The 17,400-nt window shown below is 31.4% G+C and overlaps 1 protein-coding gene across 1 annotated transcript in view; it reads right to left on the bottom strand.

Moving 5' to 3' along the window:
* LOC139522599 (atrial natriuretic peptide receptor 1-like) overlaps positions 1-17,400 on the bottom strand; it is a 58,732-nt gene that overhangs the window by 32,493 nt on the left and 8,839 nt on the right. Inside the window, exon 3 of the mRNA XM_071316064.1 lies at positions 2,391-2,537. Coding sequence (XP_071172165.1) covers positions 2,391-2,537 — 147 coding nt within the window. The remainder of the gene's footprint in view (positions 1-2,390; positions 2,538-17,400) is intronic.

The following is a 17,400-nucleotide window of genomic DNA, read 5'->3' as shown; positions in this document are numbered from 1 at the left end:
AAATTAATTTTTTTTACCTTTTACTGCAATTTAATCGAAAGCTGATGAAGAAATTTATTTTCAAATATTTCTATCGGAGAAGGGTTTTTAACTTTATATATTTATAACCGGAAGTCAGCGATTTGACATGATCCACAACATGTAATTGGACTGGTAGAAATGCGGCTAGAAATCAAATATCATTTACTTTTCTTTCTTTTAAAAACTTCAATCTTTCGTAAAATTTGATAAATAATTTATACCGGTTTAAACTTTTTTTAGTATTGATTTACCAACTTTGTTAAAAATTTGTTACAGAATTGCAGTTCCTTATTGTTGAAACAATATATGTCAAAAAGTAATACCAGAGAATAGTGAGTGTGTTTTTTTAGTTTATATTTGCAGTCGTAATAAGAATCAGAACAGTTGAGAGGCCCATTCGATGTGTTCTAGAAAATAACTCTTCTGAATCAGTTTAAAAAATCGCAGCTGCTAGTTCCGTTATTGTCGCTGGGGTTTTCCATGTCTATTAATTAAGTTCTAAGAAGAATTTAATACTGTATTATTATTATCTGTTACTTTTACTATTAGTGATATGTATTGAATGTCGTTTCTAATTAAGCTCCAGGAGACGTGTCACAGGACGTGATTCCAAAAATAATGAAGAGATTTTTCCTTTGTAAAAAAAACAAATGTGTTTTCTCCCGATGAGAGAAACAACAGAAAAGTCATAAATTAAAGAAATTCAAACGGTAGTGCATGTCATAATGTCAGATATGAAAGATTTTCAACTCTTTTTTTCCATATTACCCAAGCGGATTTTAACACGTGCAATTAGTAATTGTACGAAATCCGGGGACAAATATTTTGACATAAGTTACAAAAAATGATGGCATAGGATGGTTGAAATTTTTCAAGAAACGTGGCGCTTTTCATTTTCCAATTTAACAAGATTTTCTTGTACATAGCGATACGCCGTGTGAAATTTAGGAAATGGGACGATCGAGTTTCACTTATTCGAAATACATGATATAACATTTGTCTGTTACGGCGGGTTGTTGTGAGGAATGTTGTTCGTCTGTTCGTCAATTTTTTTTGTTTTTTTATCTATTTGACCATTTTTATCAACATATCCTAATTCTATCTTATTTTTGACAAATAGTTTTAGTCATTCAAATGTTACGTATTTTTTTTTGTGTACTGATTTAGAAATTCAAATGTGACGTAATTTTTTGGCCTTTTTTACAATTTCAAATGTGACGTCACTTTTTGCGTTAAGGCCTTGACTAACTCGTGTGTGTCTATTCTTTGTGTTGGATTATGTTGGTTTATGTAATGTATCCGGTTTGGTCTTTTTTAATTTGTTAATACTTTTTATCATGTATATCTATTATATGGTCATTTTATAAAATTTACTGTTTGCAAAAGTATAAATTATTCTAAATAATAAGGATGTTCTTATCCCAAGCAGAAAACCCTAGCCGTATGTGGCACAACTTTTTTCAACGTTTGGTCCTCATCGTTGTTCGACTTTGTACTTGTTTGGGCTTTCGAACTTTTGTATCTGGGCGTCACTAGTAAGTCTTATGTGGACGAAACGCACTTCTGACGTATTAAATTTTAAACCTGGTGCCTTTTTGTTAGGTATTATTCGTGTGTTTCTTTGTCTAATATGTTCTCCTATTTATGTGTATTGTAGTCCTGTAATGTTGTGTTGTCATTTTAATGTTATTTTTAACATTGCCATTAAAGCGGAAGGTTTGGCATGCCACAAAACCAGGTTCAACCCACAATTTTTTTCTTTAAAAAATGTCCTGTACCAAATACAAGTCAGGAATATGGCCATTGTAATATTATAGTTCGTTTATGTGTGTGTTACATTTTAACGTTGTGTTTCTTTTATGCAGTTTGTTTCCTCTTATATCTTAGGGTGAATTCACATTATTATAAGACGTGTCACGGAATTTTCTATCCCAAATTCATGTATTTAGTTTTGATGTTATATTTGTTATTCTCGTCGGATTTTGTCTAATGCTTAGTTCGTTTCTCTGTGTGTTACATTTTAATGTTGTGTCATTGTTCTCCTCTAATATTTAATGCCTGTCCCTCAGTTTTAGTTTGTAACCCGGATTTGTTTGTTTTTTTCTATCGATTTATAAGTTTTGAACAAAGGTATACTACTGTTGACTTTATTTATATACTTTTGGATTGCTCTATTGTTTCATATCCATTTTTTAATAAATACATGTGTATGCGTGTAGTTGTTAGTTTGCTGGTCTTTTTTTTTTTCTCCTCTTTTTTAATTGTCAGGATGTTAAACTTGCGAAATGTTAATATTGAATGCCTATGAGGGCACAGTTTGATTTTGTTTGGGGTTTTCCTCGTCTTGCTTCAAGTCTCTTCTTACATACCTCGAAGGAACTGTGTGTAGTATCCTAGCCAATCACTAGGGAACAATTCCATCGTAATGAACACATGATCACCTTCCGTCATTGAAAGCTCGTCTGCTGCATACAGAAAATCTCTTAAGACATCGGAATCAGAAAAGATCACAAAAACTGGAAGAAAGAAATATGTTATTAAATAAATACATAGTGGGCGAAAAACATATGTCAATTTACAGCTGTAAAAGCTGAAAAAAGAATTTATTGGTAGCATAATCAAAGTAAATTACGGGAATATTTGGTATGTTTTAATGTTACAGCAGCACGACGACACAAAACCAACACAATCAAAGGTCTTCATAAAAAGATGGTTAATACATGTTGAGCATTAAGTTGGTTTGAAGTCAAGACGAGTATTGGATATTTAAAGAGACTCTGAAATCTTTGCTGTCAACCGTGACACAAAAATTAAAATGATACAAACGTTAAGACCATCACCGCCTAGGGTCTGATATGCACATGAACATATATATAAATTAAATTGAGAATGAAACGAGGAATGGGTCAAAGAGGCACCAACCTGACCATAGAGCAAACCAGTATAAGGTCAAAAAACGGTCTTCAACACAGCTAAAAAATCATGCAACCGGAGGCTTGCTTCAGCTGGTCCCTATGTAGAAATGTAGAAATTAGTCTAGTTTGAGGGATGTCAATACTTAAATGTCGGGTTAAAACGATAGGTACCAATATTATATCAAACTGCTAGTGAAAAATGTCCTTTTTAGTGTTGTAATATGGAATATGTGATTCACAGAACATTTCTCGGAAAATCGCCAATATTGACGATATTCAAGACGTTAAATTAACATGGGAAGAGTTAGTAAAGGTAAAATTTCACAGAACTATAATAGGATCAAACGAGCGCCATTTCAAAAGGTATTTCAAACTTGCCCAGTAGTTGCATGTAGAACTGCAGTGTTCTGGTATGGTCATAATCATAAATGAAATGTAAACAAATCTATCGAAATACTAAAGATATACCTTAGCCTTATTTGACAAAACCTTTCGGAATTTTGGGTTCTCAATGCTCTTCAATGCAACTTGGTACTGTACTTCCCCTTTTTGATTCGAGCGTCATTTATAAGTCTTTTGCAGACAAAACGCGTCTGGTTTACAATATTTAAATCTTGGTATAAAATGTATCTAGTTTGATGAAGTTTTGTTATAATAAATAAATGTACAATATCAAAGTTTCAATTGTATAAAAAAAGAAGGTAATTGCCAATGAGACAACTGTCCACAAGAGACCAAAATGACACAGACATTAACAACTATAGGACACCGTACGGCCTTCAACAATGAGCATGGTCAGCTATCAAAGGCCCCGATAAGACAATGTAAAACAATTCAAACGAGAAAACTAACGGCCTTATTTATATTAAAAAAAAAATGAACGAAAAACAAAAATGTAACACATAAACAAACGATGTGTTCCAATGTGTTCTTTTAGAATGTAACAATACCATGGTTGATTTCTAGACCATTAAAAAAACCGTTTATAAATACTTGCAATTTTTATACATTTTAATCAAATTAACGTTCTTATTAGAAAATGTTTAACAATATGAACGCTGTGGATACAAACGATGGAAATCGATTGAGAAATTCTTTCGGAAATGAAATAAATTCAAAGGAATTTTGAATCCTTTTTGACAAAAATCGCAGAAACTTCATTTATTCCTCAATTAAAATATCAGATTGTTTGCAACTAAGTAAAGAATATTTGAATTCACAGTGGATAACATTTGCACCAAGATTGTGTTTTTCCTTTCCGTTTAGGGTAACGAACTTCAAATCCTCGAGGATATGCTGTCATTTATACAGAAACCTATGTTAATATACATGAACATTGATTTTCTTGTAGTTTTAGTTTTCACCATTTTTATATGTTCTCTGAAAAAAAGAGTTTCTGGCTTTACATGTATATCTAAACCTAACTTTCTATATTTGGTACTTATTTGTGATATATCTTTAATTGCTTGTTTTGTTTCTCTTAAAAGTTTGTTGCATGGAAGGATGGGTGTGCTTAGGTCTGTTTTACTATCCATTTTTTGTACTTCATTATCTGTTTTATATGTTTTTCTTATTATCATATCTGTAGCATGACTTTTAAAAATAAATGTGTCGCGTTTGTTTTTCCCATATACCTGGTTGACTACAGGAAATTGACGATCTACAAGTGCAAATCGTGACTATAAAAGTCATAAAAGTGTTTTATCTGATTTTTTTGTTGTTTTGTATTAAAAGAAGATCATCAATCGTATATATTAAATTTGTTAAACTATATTTGAAAAAATGGTTAAATAAATTTAAAGTATACGTAAATTGTTTTTTTTTTAGGATCTTTTATGGTTTTAAAGTTTAATAACGCCGAGTTTCTAAAACAATGAGCTATTATGATTGTGACATTTAAACTATTGTCATAAAAATTTAGTTTCCATCAAGTTATGATCATTTATGAACGAATGAGAAAATAAACATAAACCAGAATGGAGAGTGTTAAAGAAGTTAAAACTTGACGAAAAGAACTGACAGTCAATTTTTGTGATCTGAAAATGTATGTTAAACTTCTAGGAATAAAAGTTTCAGACCACCACTTCTCCCACTTCAACTAAGAACATAATAAAAAATAGTCCTTCCCTGACAAAAATAGTGACTTTGATGTTATTATTTGATTAAACTAGCGAACATTTTTGCCTTTTGCCGGTGGAAAAAAAATTGTGAGCCAAAATGTTCATATCAATGATTTTGTATAATTATGTCCATGGTATATGCGAATCGAGTTTGAAATAACAGTCTAACGACAACAATAACCAAAAGGATTTTGGATTATACAGGTAAAATGTGTATACTTAATGTGTTCGGTGTACTCTTGTTATGAATCATGTTTCCGTCGTACTCTAATTATGAATCATGTTTTCGGCGAACTCTGATTATGAATCATGTTATCGACGTACTCTAATTATGAATCACGTTATCGGCGTACCCTAATTATGAATCACGTTATTGGTGTCCTCTAATTATTATTCATGTTTTCGTCGTACTAAAATAACTTTTAAGCAGTTTGAGCATTTCTCCTACTGTCTGTTCCTTAAAATAAAACATTTCATTGTCTCACTTTTGTTGAAATCCTAAGTTTCTGGGTACTTTATGGATACATGGCTGTCCTTTGTTTTAAGTTAGAAAAATACAAATTATAGGCAACAGTAGTATACCGCTGCTCGAAACGTGGTTATTTTGCTTTGTAGTGTTGTATAGGCGAGTCATATGAGAGCCAAATTTACATTTGTAATGCACCTACCTAACATATGGCTAAATTATATATCACTGGAAAGCTGAGAATGTGTACTTTCTAAATATCCCGGTCGTTAAAAGAAATCATGGTGCAATTTTGTTTAAAATCGGGGTCAAAGGTCATGGATGCAATTTCTATTCATGGATACCTCCAGTAGAAATATCGAGTCAAAACATGTGCAAAAACGAAACAATACTATAGGAATACTGTATTACTGTTGGGAAAATATATTTCTATCATAGTATTAATTTATTTTGGTCGATTTTAACGGTAACGTATGTTACGTAACGTTTTCTCTCGGAGTCTTTGAAAATCAACCATTAAGTCACACAAATGTATCTGTAGTCGCCCTTGCATTATTTAAATCTTATAAGACCTCCATATCAACTGATTGCACGCATTTACAAACATGTATATCTGCAATTTTGATATAAATAAACCGAAACAAAATATTTGAAGCAAGGGGAAAATATAACCTATGACGAATTTTTAATTTAATAGAAAGGTATCATGATGAACTTTACATTAAAATGGAAGAAACGTATGTTCTACTGTTAGTTCGAAAGCCTGCAAACCGCGTCAGCATCAAATAACCATAGGACATTTTTTTTTATTATTGTTGTAGTGCAAAATGATGAGTCTGGATCATACCGCAATTTCGTTTACATCACTGAATCAGATATGATAAGAGTACTAACTAACATTACTAAAATGAGTTAAGTGATATTAGTATATTTATATCAACAAATAGACAATTTTGATAAAAAAAACATCACAAGGAAAAAATGATCACTCATTGTACGTCAAACTGTGTTTAATTTTACTTTGGTCGACCGCCTTGAATCTTGAGATATCTAATTTTAATCAAACAACACTTTACAAAGTACTTTGTACTTTTAATGACGCCGGTGATGACGTTCGGCTACTTTGGCACTAATATACTTACCTTTTTATAAATTGTTTCACCACTTCAAACGAAGGACAAGGTTATCCTAATATTGAACCTTTTATTTGGCTTTCTTATGTTAATATTCCGTTATCATAATTTTAATTTAATGATCGAAACGTCAAACCAATGGGATGTCAGACCATTTAGTTGTGTCAGAATATTGCGATATCGGAATATTACAGCTTCATTTTCACTTGTAATCTCATAATTCTTATCAGTCCACATATTCATACAAAGACCACTTCCTTGGCATGGGCATATATCAGTACAGCAGAGATTTTGCTAAAAGTGGACACAATTAATATCTACTACAGATTGATTTTAAAATTGAGAATGGACATGAGGAATGTGTCAAAGAGACAACAACCGGATCAAAAAGCAGACAACGACCGAAGACCACTAATGGGTCATCAATGCAGCGAAAAACTCCCACACCCGGAGGCCATCTTCGGCTGGCCCCTAAACAAAAATGTATTATACCAGTTTGAAGTGATAATCGACGTCATACTAAACTCCGAAATATACACAAGAAATTAAAATAAAAAATCATACAAGACTAACAAAGGCTATAGGCTCCTGACTTCGGACAGGCACAAAAATGCTGCGGGGTTAAAATGTTTTTTGATATCTCAACCCTCCCCGTATACCTATACATTTGCGTGAACAGATCAAATCTTGTAGAAAGTCGGATGACATCATACCAGTAAATATAATTGGCATCCGACCGATCTTGCCTTTTAGCCAACCAAAGTCATACTGAGAACTTTTTTTTGTTTCTGTAGTTAGGGAGACGTTGTCTGGGATAAGGTTTGACCCCCAAGAAATAACACTATGTAGAACATATGCCCCATCTTCAATTTTTCTAATCTCATGATCAGCCAAACGTGTTAATGGTTAGCCAAGGTGTGTTCATATATACGGTGCATTTATGATAAACATAAATGGAAAGGAGTAAACAAATGTCTTTTTATAGATAGTATACATTCTGCTAAAGCCATACATCTAAGAACTTTGTCAATATGTATATCGTACTCTTTATTAACTGCCATCATCCAAAAGACAATGCAGAAATGTTTATAAAGCAGGTGGCATTATTACAATTGAATGATCCAGTGAAGTGTCTTTAGATAAAAGATATTCATCTGATTGGATTACAACTTTACCTATCTGCTTCCGTAAAATACTAGTAGCTGCATAAAGCAGTTTCGCAGTCATTGCTCAGATCATTAAATTTGACAGACTGTATATCACAGTCATTTAAAACGATTAATTTTCCGTCTTTAAATGCATCGGACAAGTTTATAGAACTACTGTATACAAATTGAACGTACATTGGCCTTGTTGAGGCTGTATACAAATAACTATAAATTAAACAAAATATATTTTTAGTTTTTGCTGAAGCTGATATGTTTTGTAGTTTTTCTCGGCGGCAATACTCGGGCAGAAATTCAGTCCGGTTTAACTATTAAGTAAAGTTGTTAACAAGAATACTTTCTTGTGAACAGTCAAGTCATCTTTAATCGTCGAAACGTTTGAAAAGCTGTTTCATGTTCAGAATTAAATAGCTCTTTACTTTCTGATTACAAATTATGAAGTACATATTTAGTGATGCAAGCTCGATAGTATAAAGCTTTACTAGTAAAATTCTCATGAGTTATTTTGTAAATCAGATAATTGTAGGAGGTATGTGTAGCAACAATCAATACAGCTTGAGTTTGCTCCTCAAAGGATACCTTATGAAGTTTTGTAACTTGCTTTTAGGTTTTATACATTTGCAAAATATACAAACAGACAAATCAGAATGAGTTGTAGATCTACTGCCTCGATGATATATGAAAATTGGTAATTGTACTTACATTTGTACACAGTCTTTGTACAGACAAAACAGAAGATTATAAATTGTGCTTACTGGTGAAATATGTATAGCAACTCATATGATATTTTGTACTTTCAAATGGGATGTTTTCATTTATTTTTTCATACTTCTGTAAACTTCGACTTTTCGTTTTTCCACAACGGTAATATAACTGTATCTTCATTTAAGTGTTAAACTACATAGTTTCTATGTAGTAAATACCTGACAGACTATGCATATGTGCCAATCAATAGATAGTTTTTGCATTTTAGCATGGACTGTGAAAATTCGACACGACTCGGAAGACTTTCTACAATTTTCCGATACCATGGAAGTAATATTGAAAGGAATAACATCGTCGTCACTTTAAAGGTTTCATCTACGTTACCGCCCATCTTTCGATAACTCGTTAATTGGTTCAATAGCTGGCATGGAAGTTGATTATCCGCATGTGATCGATCAAATCACTGACACTTATCGGTCATTTTCGTGTTCACGGAGAATTACGAACAGACAAGTTTTTGTCGTATATACGTGCGAGGTAACCCGAATAGTCCATTCGTTGCATTCCGTTGATGTACGCTGCCGAATGGAGTCATTCGTTCAATTTTTATTTTAGTCCATTTTTTCCCTATTTTTTGGTCAGTTTGAGTCTTAATAGTTTAAACCGACACCTATCACATACAAAATTGGAGAACAAGGCTGGGTCATTTTCAATTTTAATATTTACATACAGTTAAAAAAAAACATTTCCGTAAGTTAAGAAGACGATTGTACAAAAATACGTTTGGACCCCCTTTATTAAATACGAAAAATCTAAGTCTTTCGTGTATTAGTCAATTAAAATATTCACAATTTTTAACGGTTCTATCCTTCAATTTAAGTTCTTGATACATAAACTAATTTGTGTAAAAATGAATTTGCCGTAAGACAGACAGATTCAAGCCCATTTCGTCGGTTTGTTATAATTTTTGCTGTAGCTTGTTATATTAATACAAGCATTCCGAAATAAACAATTTAAAAAATATATATATATGTACGAAAATAGTATCCCCATTTTAGTTGTCCAGTTTCAATAATGTAATCAATGACATTTATGACATATACATAAATTTAAAATACTTGAAAGTAAATATCCTTCTTTTTCAATCTCGATAAACTTTGCACATTTCAACAGTAAACAAATCAATGTCTAGATTTGCCTACATTATTTTGTTAAACATCATGTTAAACCTGATCGATTCATCGGTATTTAACTGTATAACTCAGGATCCGCTTTTAACCGGAAAATACTTTTAAAACAGTTTAAAACAAACGGTAAAAAGCAAAAATATGCTAAATTAAATACAATTTGCCATGCTAAACTGCTGTAGTTTGAACAATTCTCGTCCGTTTGTTAAGTTGTTTGCATCATACGACTTCATCTGAATGTAGAGATTTTATATGATACAGTGCCACCTTCTTATTAATAAACCTCGAATTTCACAGGTACTTTATAATTACCGGACTCGATAAAATCACGTGACTGATAAAAAATTCAAGATGCCATTTTACAGCCGCGGTATAACAGATAGTAACCAAAGGGGTCTTACCGCTGAAACTTTAATTGAATAAAGTCATATGACTTTAGTACAGGGCTCTGCAGGTCGTTAATACATGCTAATTAGTCGATGTTATTCCTTTTAAATATTACTTCAATGCCGATACGAATCCTTATTTAGAAAGGGGTGAATTCGACAGAACTCAAAAACTATGTTTTAGTTTGATTTGATTTTAATTTCGGACGGTTTTATATCTATTCAAGCTACACTGAAGTTAAAGATAGAAATAGAACCGTTTACATATAATTTATCGTACTCTACTACATTTTGTAGCACTATTAAGTACACGGAAATCGACTAACATATTCGGTAAAAAACCGATAAAGACGTAGATAAGGAATTCCGGAAATTATAGTTATCTTACCCAACATTATAAAATAACAGAAATTCGTAATTAAAAAAGGATAACTGACCGTTTTATCATTTGCTGTCTCGAAATAACGCTATCATTGAACGGAGTTTTTTTTCTTTCTTTTTTGATCTGATCATTAAAAAATTTAACAAAAACATTCTATCGTGATCATTTATGATGCATGAATATCAATAATGTGGTCATTTTTATAAATTTCCCTGTTTACAAAACTTTGAATTGTTCGAAAAACTAAGGATTTTATTATCCCAGGCATAGATAACCTTAGCCGTATTTAACACAACGTTATTTTTTCGCCAAGGACATTTGTCGGTGTTCCGTAAGCATCTTTTACCGGGAATTCATAACATGGAGATTGTTTGGGTAATACAGTGGTAAATGAACTATAATAAAATTTCATTTTAATCTTATAGTCAAGGCAGAAACAAAGAAGTACAGTCACGCTAATTTACAAAACAAAGTTTAATGTAGTGTTGGTCGAGTGTGAAATTTTTGATACTATGAAACTTAAAACTGTTTACTTGAAACCTTTTTTTCACTTTTAATAGGCCTCGCATAATACAAATTTATCATATACTTAGCATTGATATGATAGTTTTTGAATAGGTGTAATGAGCGGAAGTACACAAGCCATAATTTCCAACCCAGGCTGATAACCCATATCAGGTGCATCTCGTGCACAAAACCCATAATAGTGCGTCTCGTGCAAGTTACTTCCGGTGTTTCCGGTATCGGTTGTTTACTTTTCCATTGTGACGTCAGATATTTTTTATGACGACGTCAAAATTTAAGGGAACTTTTGTGGGGATAGTTTAGTACTTGCTAACAAATGCCATTGACAATTATGAATCATTGTATAGTACAACAAACATGGAGTAATAATGATCATAAAACTCTTTCAAATTTTCAATGTCTCAAAATGCCTCTATAGGAAATGTTACCATAAATATATATGAAGGTAGCGATGCTGTTGTTGGACAATTATAGTATATTTGATTCATAATTTAACTTTTTTGACTATTTAGTTTTTGCATTTGTTTATTTGCCTTACATAAACTATTGTCGGAAGTATATGATAAAGCGATTAATACATGGCCTTTTCCATATCAGCCTGGGTATCATCCCTTGACCAATATCAGCATTTCGACTCCGTCTCGGGCTGATATGGGGGTCTCGGGATGATATCCAGGCTGATATGGAAAAGGCCATGCATTAATTTCTATATAATGCATGAACAGACATGTATACACGAGCAAAGAAGACCTATGTGGGGATTACATGTCTTTTTCAGTCTCCTTTTGGTAGTATTCTTTCAGTTTTTATCAATGTAGAAAACTTATTCACCAATATGAAAATTTCATTGTGGGGATTTTATAAATATTTGTGTATTTGTCTAATTAAAAGCTCGTATCATTCTTATAAATATCTTTTCGTTAGAATTCTTTACAGATAATCTGCATTCAATGCAACGTGTCGTATGCCTACCAGACGAAACTTTATAACATTAAATTATGAAGTATGAGTCTGGATATTTAGCCTAAAGTAGTATTCAGCTCTTTAGTTTTTATTGCAAACTGTTTTTTTCTTTAATCATATTCAACTCTTTGAAGACTTATATATAATTTGTTTTGTATATTACTTTGATTCCTGTTTTAATAATCTGTTTTACTGACGGATGTGGTATCGAGATGGATAGCTGATTATATGTTTTGAACATAGTAAATTACAAATGGATGTTATTGAAATATGTAAAAATCTTAGAATTTTTTGTTGAGTGTATGATGTAGCCTCTTTAAGGTTCATATTCCAATACAATTTTACAATTTTGTTAAAGTTTCAAAATTTTATGCAGTACTGTAAAATTGGGAAAGGAAATGGGGAATGTACATGTTGTTGTGAAGACTATTTCTATACAAAATAACAATTTTTACTCTATACTTTTATTTTATATAGTCTGGATTGTGTTTAAAAATATCTGAATATACAATTACTTACAAATTGCGGAAATAATTGAAAATTGCTGTTCTTAGGCATTTGATAATAATATCAATATTATTTTCACGCCATTATGTAACGAAGTTAACTAAAAATCACGATCTATCATTTAATGTCTCGAAATAACGCTATTTACGGACGGAAGTTGTTTTCTCTTCTTTCTTCTCTCAATATAATCATTACATATATAAACAAATTTGCAAGTATACTGAAGATTTCATGATACTTGAGTCTTATTGTTTCAAAATTGAAGAAAAAAATCATAATTTAGCACCAGGAACATTTATCGGTGCTCCAGATGATAAGAATCTTTTATAGGGAATTCATAGCATGGTAATTGTCTGGTTACTGTAATGGTAACTAGACTGTACATTGGCTATGTGATATGGGTTTTGGTCATTGTTGAAGGCCGTACAGGGAACTGTTAAAGCTGTTAATTTCTGTGTCATTTGATCTCTTGTGGAAAGTTGTCTCGTTAGCAATCATATCACATCATCTTTTATATATATACAGATATATCTGTCATATTTTTGAAGATTTTACTTTTAATCTAATGATACTAATGGCTGAAGTAAACGTTAATTTACCATGCATAGTTAAATAAAGTGTTGGTCGAGTGTGGAACTTGTAATACTATGAGCAAAGAAGACTAAGATTGATGGGTTGCATCCCTTTTTCAGCCTCCTTTATATCGTATTCTTTCAGTTTTTATAAATATAGAAATACAGGAGTGACTGTCGTTAGATACACTCGAGACCAACAGTCGAGAAAGGCAAAACATGGTGGAACACATGAAATAAAGAAGGGAAGGGTCTGAACAAATATAACATATTTCAACTGGACTAATGCAACAATATGAATATTTACTTTTCATTGTGGTAATTTTATGTTTATTAGTTATTTGTCTAAAATTCTTATCATTGTTTTAAATAGTTTTTCGTTAGAATTCTTTACAGGTATTCTGCAATCGATGCGTATGCCCCACAGACTAACCTTATTAATTTAATGAAATTATCATATAAGTCTGAGTCTGGATATTTAGCCTAAAGTAGTATTTCTGTAGCAAATACTGTTAAGACTTTATCGGAAATTGTTTTTTCGTTAATCATTTACAAATCTTTGGAGACTCATATAATATGTATATCTATTACTATTATTCCTGTTTTTTATAATCTGTTTTACTGACGGATGTGGTATCGAAATGGATATATAGAATAACCATACATTGTCTCGAAATATCAATGTTATTTGTACAAGGCTTAGAAACCGGTAGAAAGCGAGGCTGTGCCGAGCATTTCTACCTGTAAATGTGTTTCGAGCCGAGTACAAATAACAGATTGATATTTCGAGACAATGTATGGTTATTCTGTATATACTGCAACTCTTATAACTGTTCAAAATGAAGTATTTAGGGTAAAAACCGTCATTCTTTAATTGTGAGCGGACAACGTAAAATTGCCGCGAACCTGTATGTTTTGTTGACGTCATAAATAAAACTGTACGGAAAAGCATTGTCACCGTCATAAACAAGGTGATATACGGTCAGTAACTGTATATCACATATAAATATACAGTCAATGCAATTTAAAACTGCTCAAATAGCACAGCTGCAGTATATCGCTGAATATGTGCTGTGAACATGGTAAATTACAAATGGATTTTATCGAAATATGTAAAGAAAAATCGTTGAATATTTTGTTAAGTATAGACTCTGCAAAGTTCATATTTCAGTAGAATTTAATTTCAAAATGTTATGCAGCACTGTACATCTTGTTGAGTAGACTATTTCTATAAAAAAAAAAAATTCTACTCGATATTTTTTTTATAGTCTGGGTTGTGTTTAAAAATATCTTAAAAATCATATGCTGAAAAAAATGTGGAAATACTTGAAAATTGCTGTTCGTAGATTTGATGACAATATCAACATTATTTTCAAGTCATATATGCATGTTGTAACGAAGTAAACTAATAAATCCCGTTTTATCATTTGTTGTGTGGAAATAACGCTATTATTGAACGGAGTTTTTTTTTGGTTCTACTAAATCATTATAATTTAAAAAAAAAAAAAAAAAAAAAAACAATCGCTATCGCTATCATGTATGATGCAAGTATATTTTAGACTTACTGGTGTTTTTATTTCTTTCTTTTTTTTAAAAGAAAATCTGAAGAAAAAAACTCTATTCCTCCAAAAGAATTTTCTTTGATAAAAATTCATTCACAGCGATATTAAAATCGGTGTTCGATAAGAATATTTTACCGAGAATAGGTAACATGGGGTTTGTCTGGTCACTTTAATAGTAACTTGACTTTACAGCTGACTGTGTGGTATGGGCTTTGCTGTTAATTTATGTGTCGTTTGGTCTCTTGTGGAGAGTTGTCACATTGGCAATCTTCTTTTATGTATATATATATATAGATATTTCGGTCAGATTCTTGAAGATTTTATTTTAATCGTATAGTACTGGTACTAATAACTGAAGTAAATGTTAAATTTAATGTAGTTTTTGGTCGAGTGTGAAATTTTTAAAACTATGAGTCCATAAAACTTTGATGGATTGGTTACATCCCCTTTTCAGCATTCTTTAGATCGTACTCATTCAGTTTTAATCTTATAAACATAGAAATCTAGGAGTAATGGTCGTTAGATTCTGATCACTCCAGACCAGGAGTCGAGAAAGGCAAAAACATGGAGGGACACTTGAAGTGAAAAAAAGGTCTGAAATAGACGTAAGATATTTCAACTGGACTAATGCAACAATATGCATATTTACTTTTCATTGTGGTAATTTTAATCATATGTGTGACTTCAGTTCTTGTTATTGTTTTAAGAGTTTTTTGTTTGAATTGTTAACAGATATTCTACAATCGACGCGTCTTCCCACCAGACTAATTAATTTAATGAAAATATCAAGTATGAGTCTGGATATTTAGCCCGAGGTAGTATTTTAGAAGCCGATACTGTTCCGTCTTTATCACAGACTATTTTATCGTTAATCAAATCTTTGAAGACATAATATATTTCTGAAACTTTATCTAGATTACAAAATTGTTTGAACAATTTAATGAATTATTGTAATAAATAGAAGTTAACATGAAAAAAACAAAGTGTTATTAAAACAAAGTATTTTTTAATAACACAGGAAGGATATCAAAGGAAAAAATCACATTTAATAGCCAGCTTATTAATAATTAGAAAACATATAATAATCTTGATATTATATTCACTGCCTTTGGCAGATTTACAGATGCTAAGTTCAACCTATCAATAAAGCATTAAAAACATTTTTTTAAATTAACTATAGGTCACCGTACGGCATTCAACAATGATCAAACCCCATACCGCATGGTCAGCTATAAAAGGCCCTGGTGGTGAAACATATTCATGGGGAAAAGCCCTACCTCTTTAGCATATGGTGTATATGTTGTGTACAAAATATAAGTTGGCACAAATTATAATTTGTACAGGATTTTTGTACAAGTTATAAGTTTTTTTAAACATACCTTCTTGTACCAGGTGATAAAAGTATATCTTTTAAATGTATCAGTTTAATGTCTTAAATTCAGATATACAAAAAGATATAGTATTAAAGAAGCAGACGAAGGAAGTGCCGTTGTAGTTATGGATCTTAATTACTGTATAAGTATTGCTAATAACTTATTACAGGACAATACTTATTATGAAAAAGTAAAGAACTACAATCAGTCAAAAATAAAAAAATAAAATTAATAGCCTGTATTCACTTACTAAGAAAGGGATTAACCGACAAAGAATGCGATTACCTAACAAATTTTAAATGTAAAAGCAGTAATTTTTACGGACTTCCAAAAATTCACAAAAGTAATGTTATTAGGGAATCTTGTAAAAATTCAAAATCAGTATGTGTGAATATACCACATCCTAACGATCTGAAATTGAGACCAATTGTAGCAGGTCCTTCTTGTGAAACACATAGACTAAGTAATTTTCTAGATATTCTTTTGAAACCAATACTAATACATATACCAATTAAGCTTTGTTCGAGATGACTTAGATATGTTGAACCATCTTCCCAGAAGAGTTTGCAAAGACAGTATTATGGTTTCTTTTGATGTAGTTAACCTGTATACCACCATATCAAATGAATATAGATTAAAAGCTATTGAATTTTGGCTTGAAAAATTTCCATCCGAAGTACCTGATCGGATAGAGAAGAAATTCATTATTGACGGAATTAAATTTATTCTTCAAAATAACTAGCACTTCAATTTCAACGGGGAATCTTACAGACAAATATCTGGTACAGCCATGGGAACAAAAGTTGCCCCAACCTATACCAATTAAGTAATGGCGTACTTGGAAACTCAAATGTACGAATGATCCAAATTACAGCTTGGTTCCTTCCCAATTCCACAAATATATTTTAGATAATTGGAAACGTTACTTAGATGACTGTTTTATATTGTGGACTTCTAGTTTAGAAAAATTAAATTAATTTAGAAATTTAATCAATGATATCAAAAGTATTCAGTTCACTATGGAATTTAGCGATAAACAAGTACCATTTCTAGATATTTTGATAATAAAAAAAAAGATACAGAAATTGAAACCGATATCTACTTTAAACCGACATACTCTAAACAATATTTACTTTTTTTTTAATTATTGTCACCCAAAACACACAAGAACAAACATACCGTTCAATTTGGCAAGAAGAATATGTACTATAGTCTCCAGTATTGAAATGAGAAATGAAAGACTCGAAGAACTTAACGAAATACTATTAGAGATACAGTATCCAAAAACTTTGATTAATAATGTAATAAAATGTGCAAAGATTATAAATATTCAAGAACTAAGAAGACCGAAAACACGGTAATTGATACGATTCAAATTTTACCATACTTCTCATCGATCGTACAACCCAAGAAATAC

The sequence above is a fragment of the Mytilus edulis genome, chromosome 5 (assembly GCF_963676685.1).
Source record: "Mytilus edulis chromosome 5, xbMytEdul2.2, whole genome shotgun sequence".
Classification (NCBI taxonomy): Eukaryota; Metazoa; Mollusca; class Bivalvia; order Mytilida; family Mytilidae; genus Mytilus; species Mytilus edulis.
Note: the sequence above shows the minus strand (reverse complement) of the source record. Positions and strands in the feature narration are given on the sequence as shown.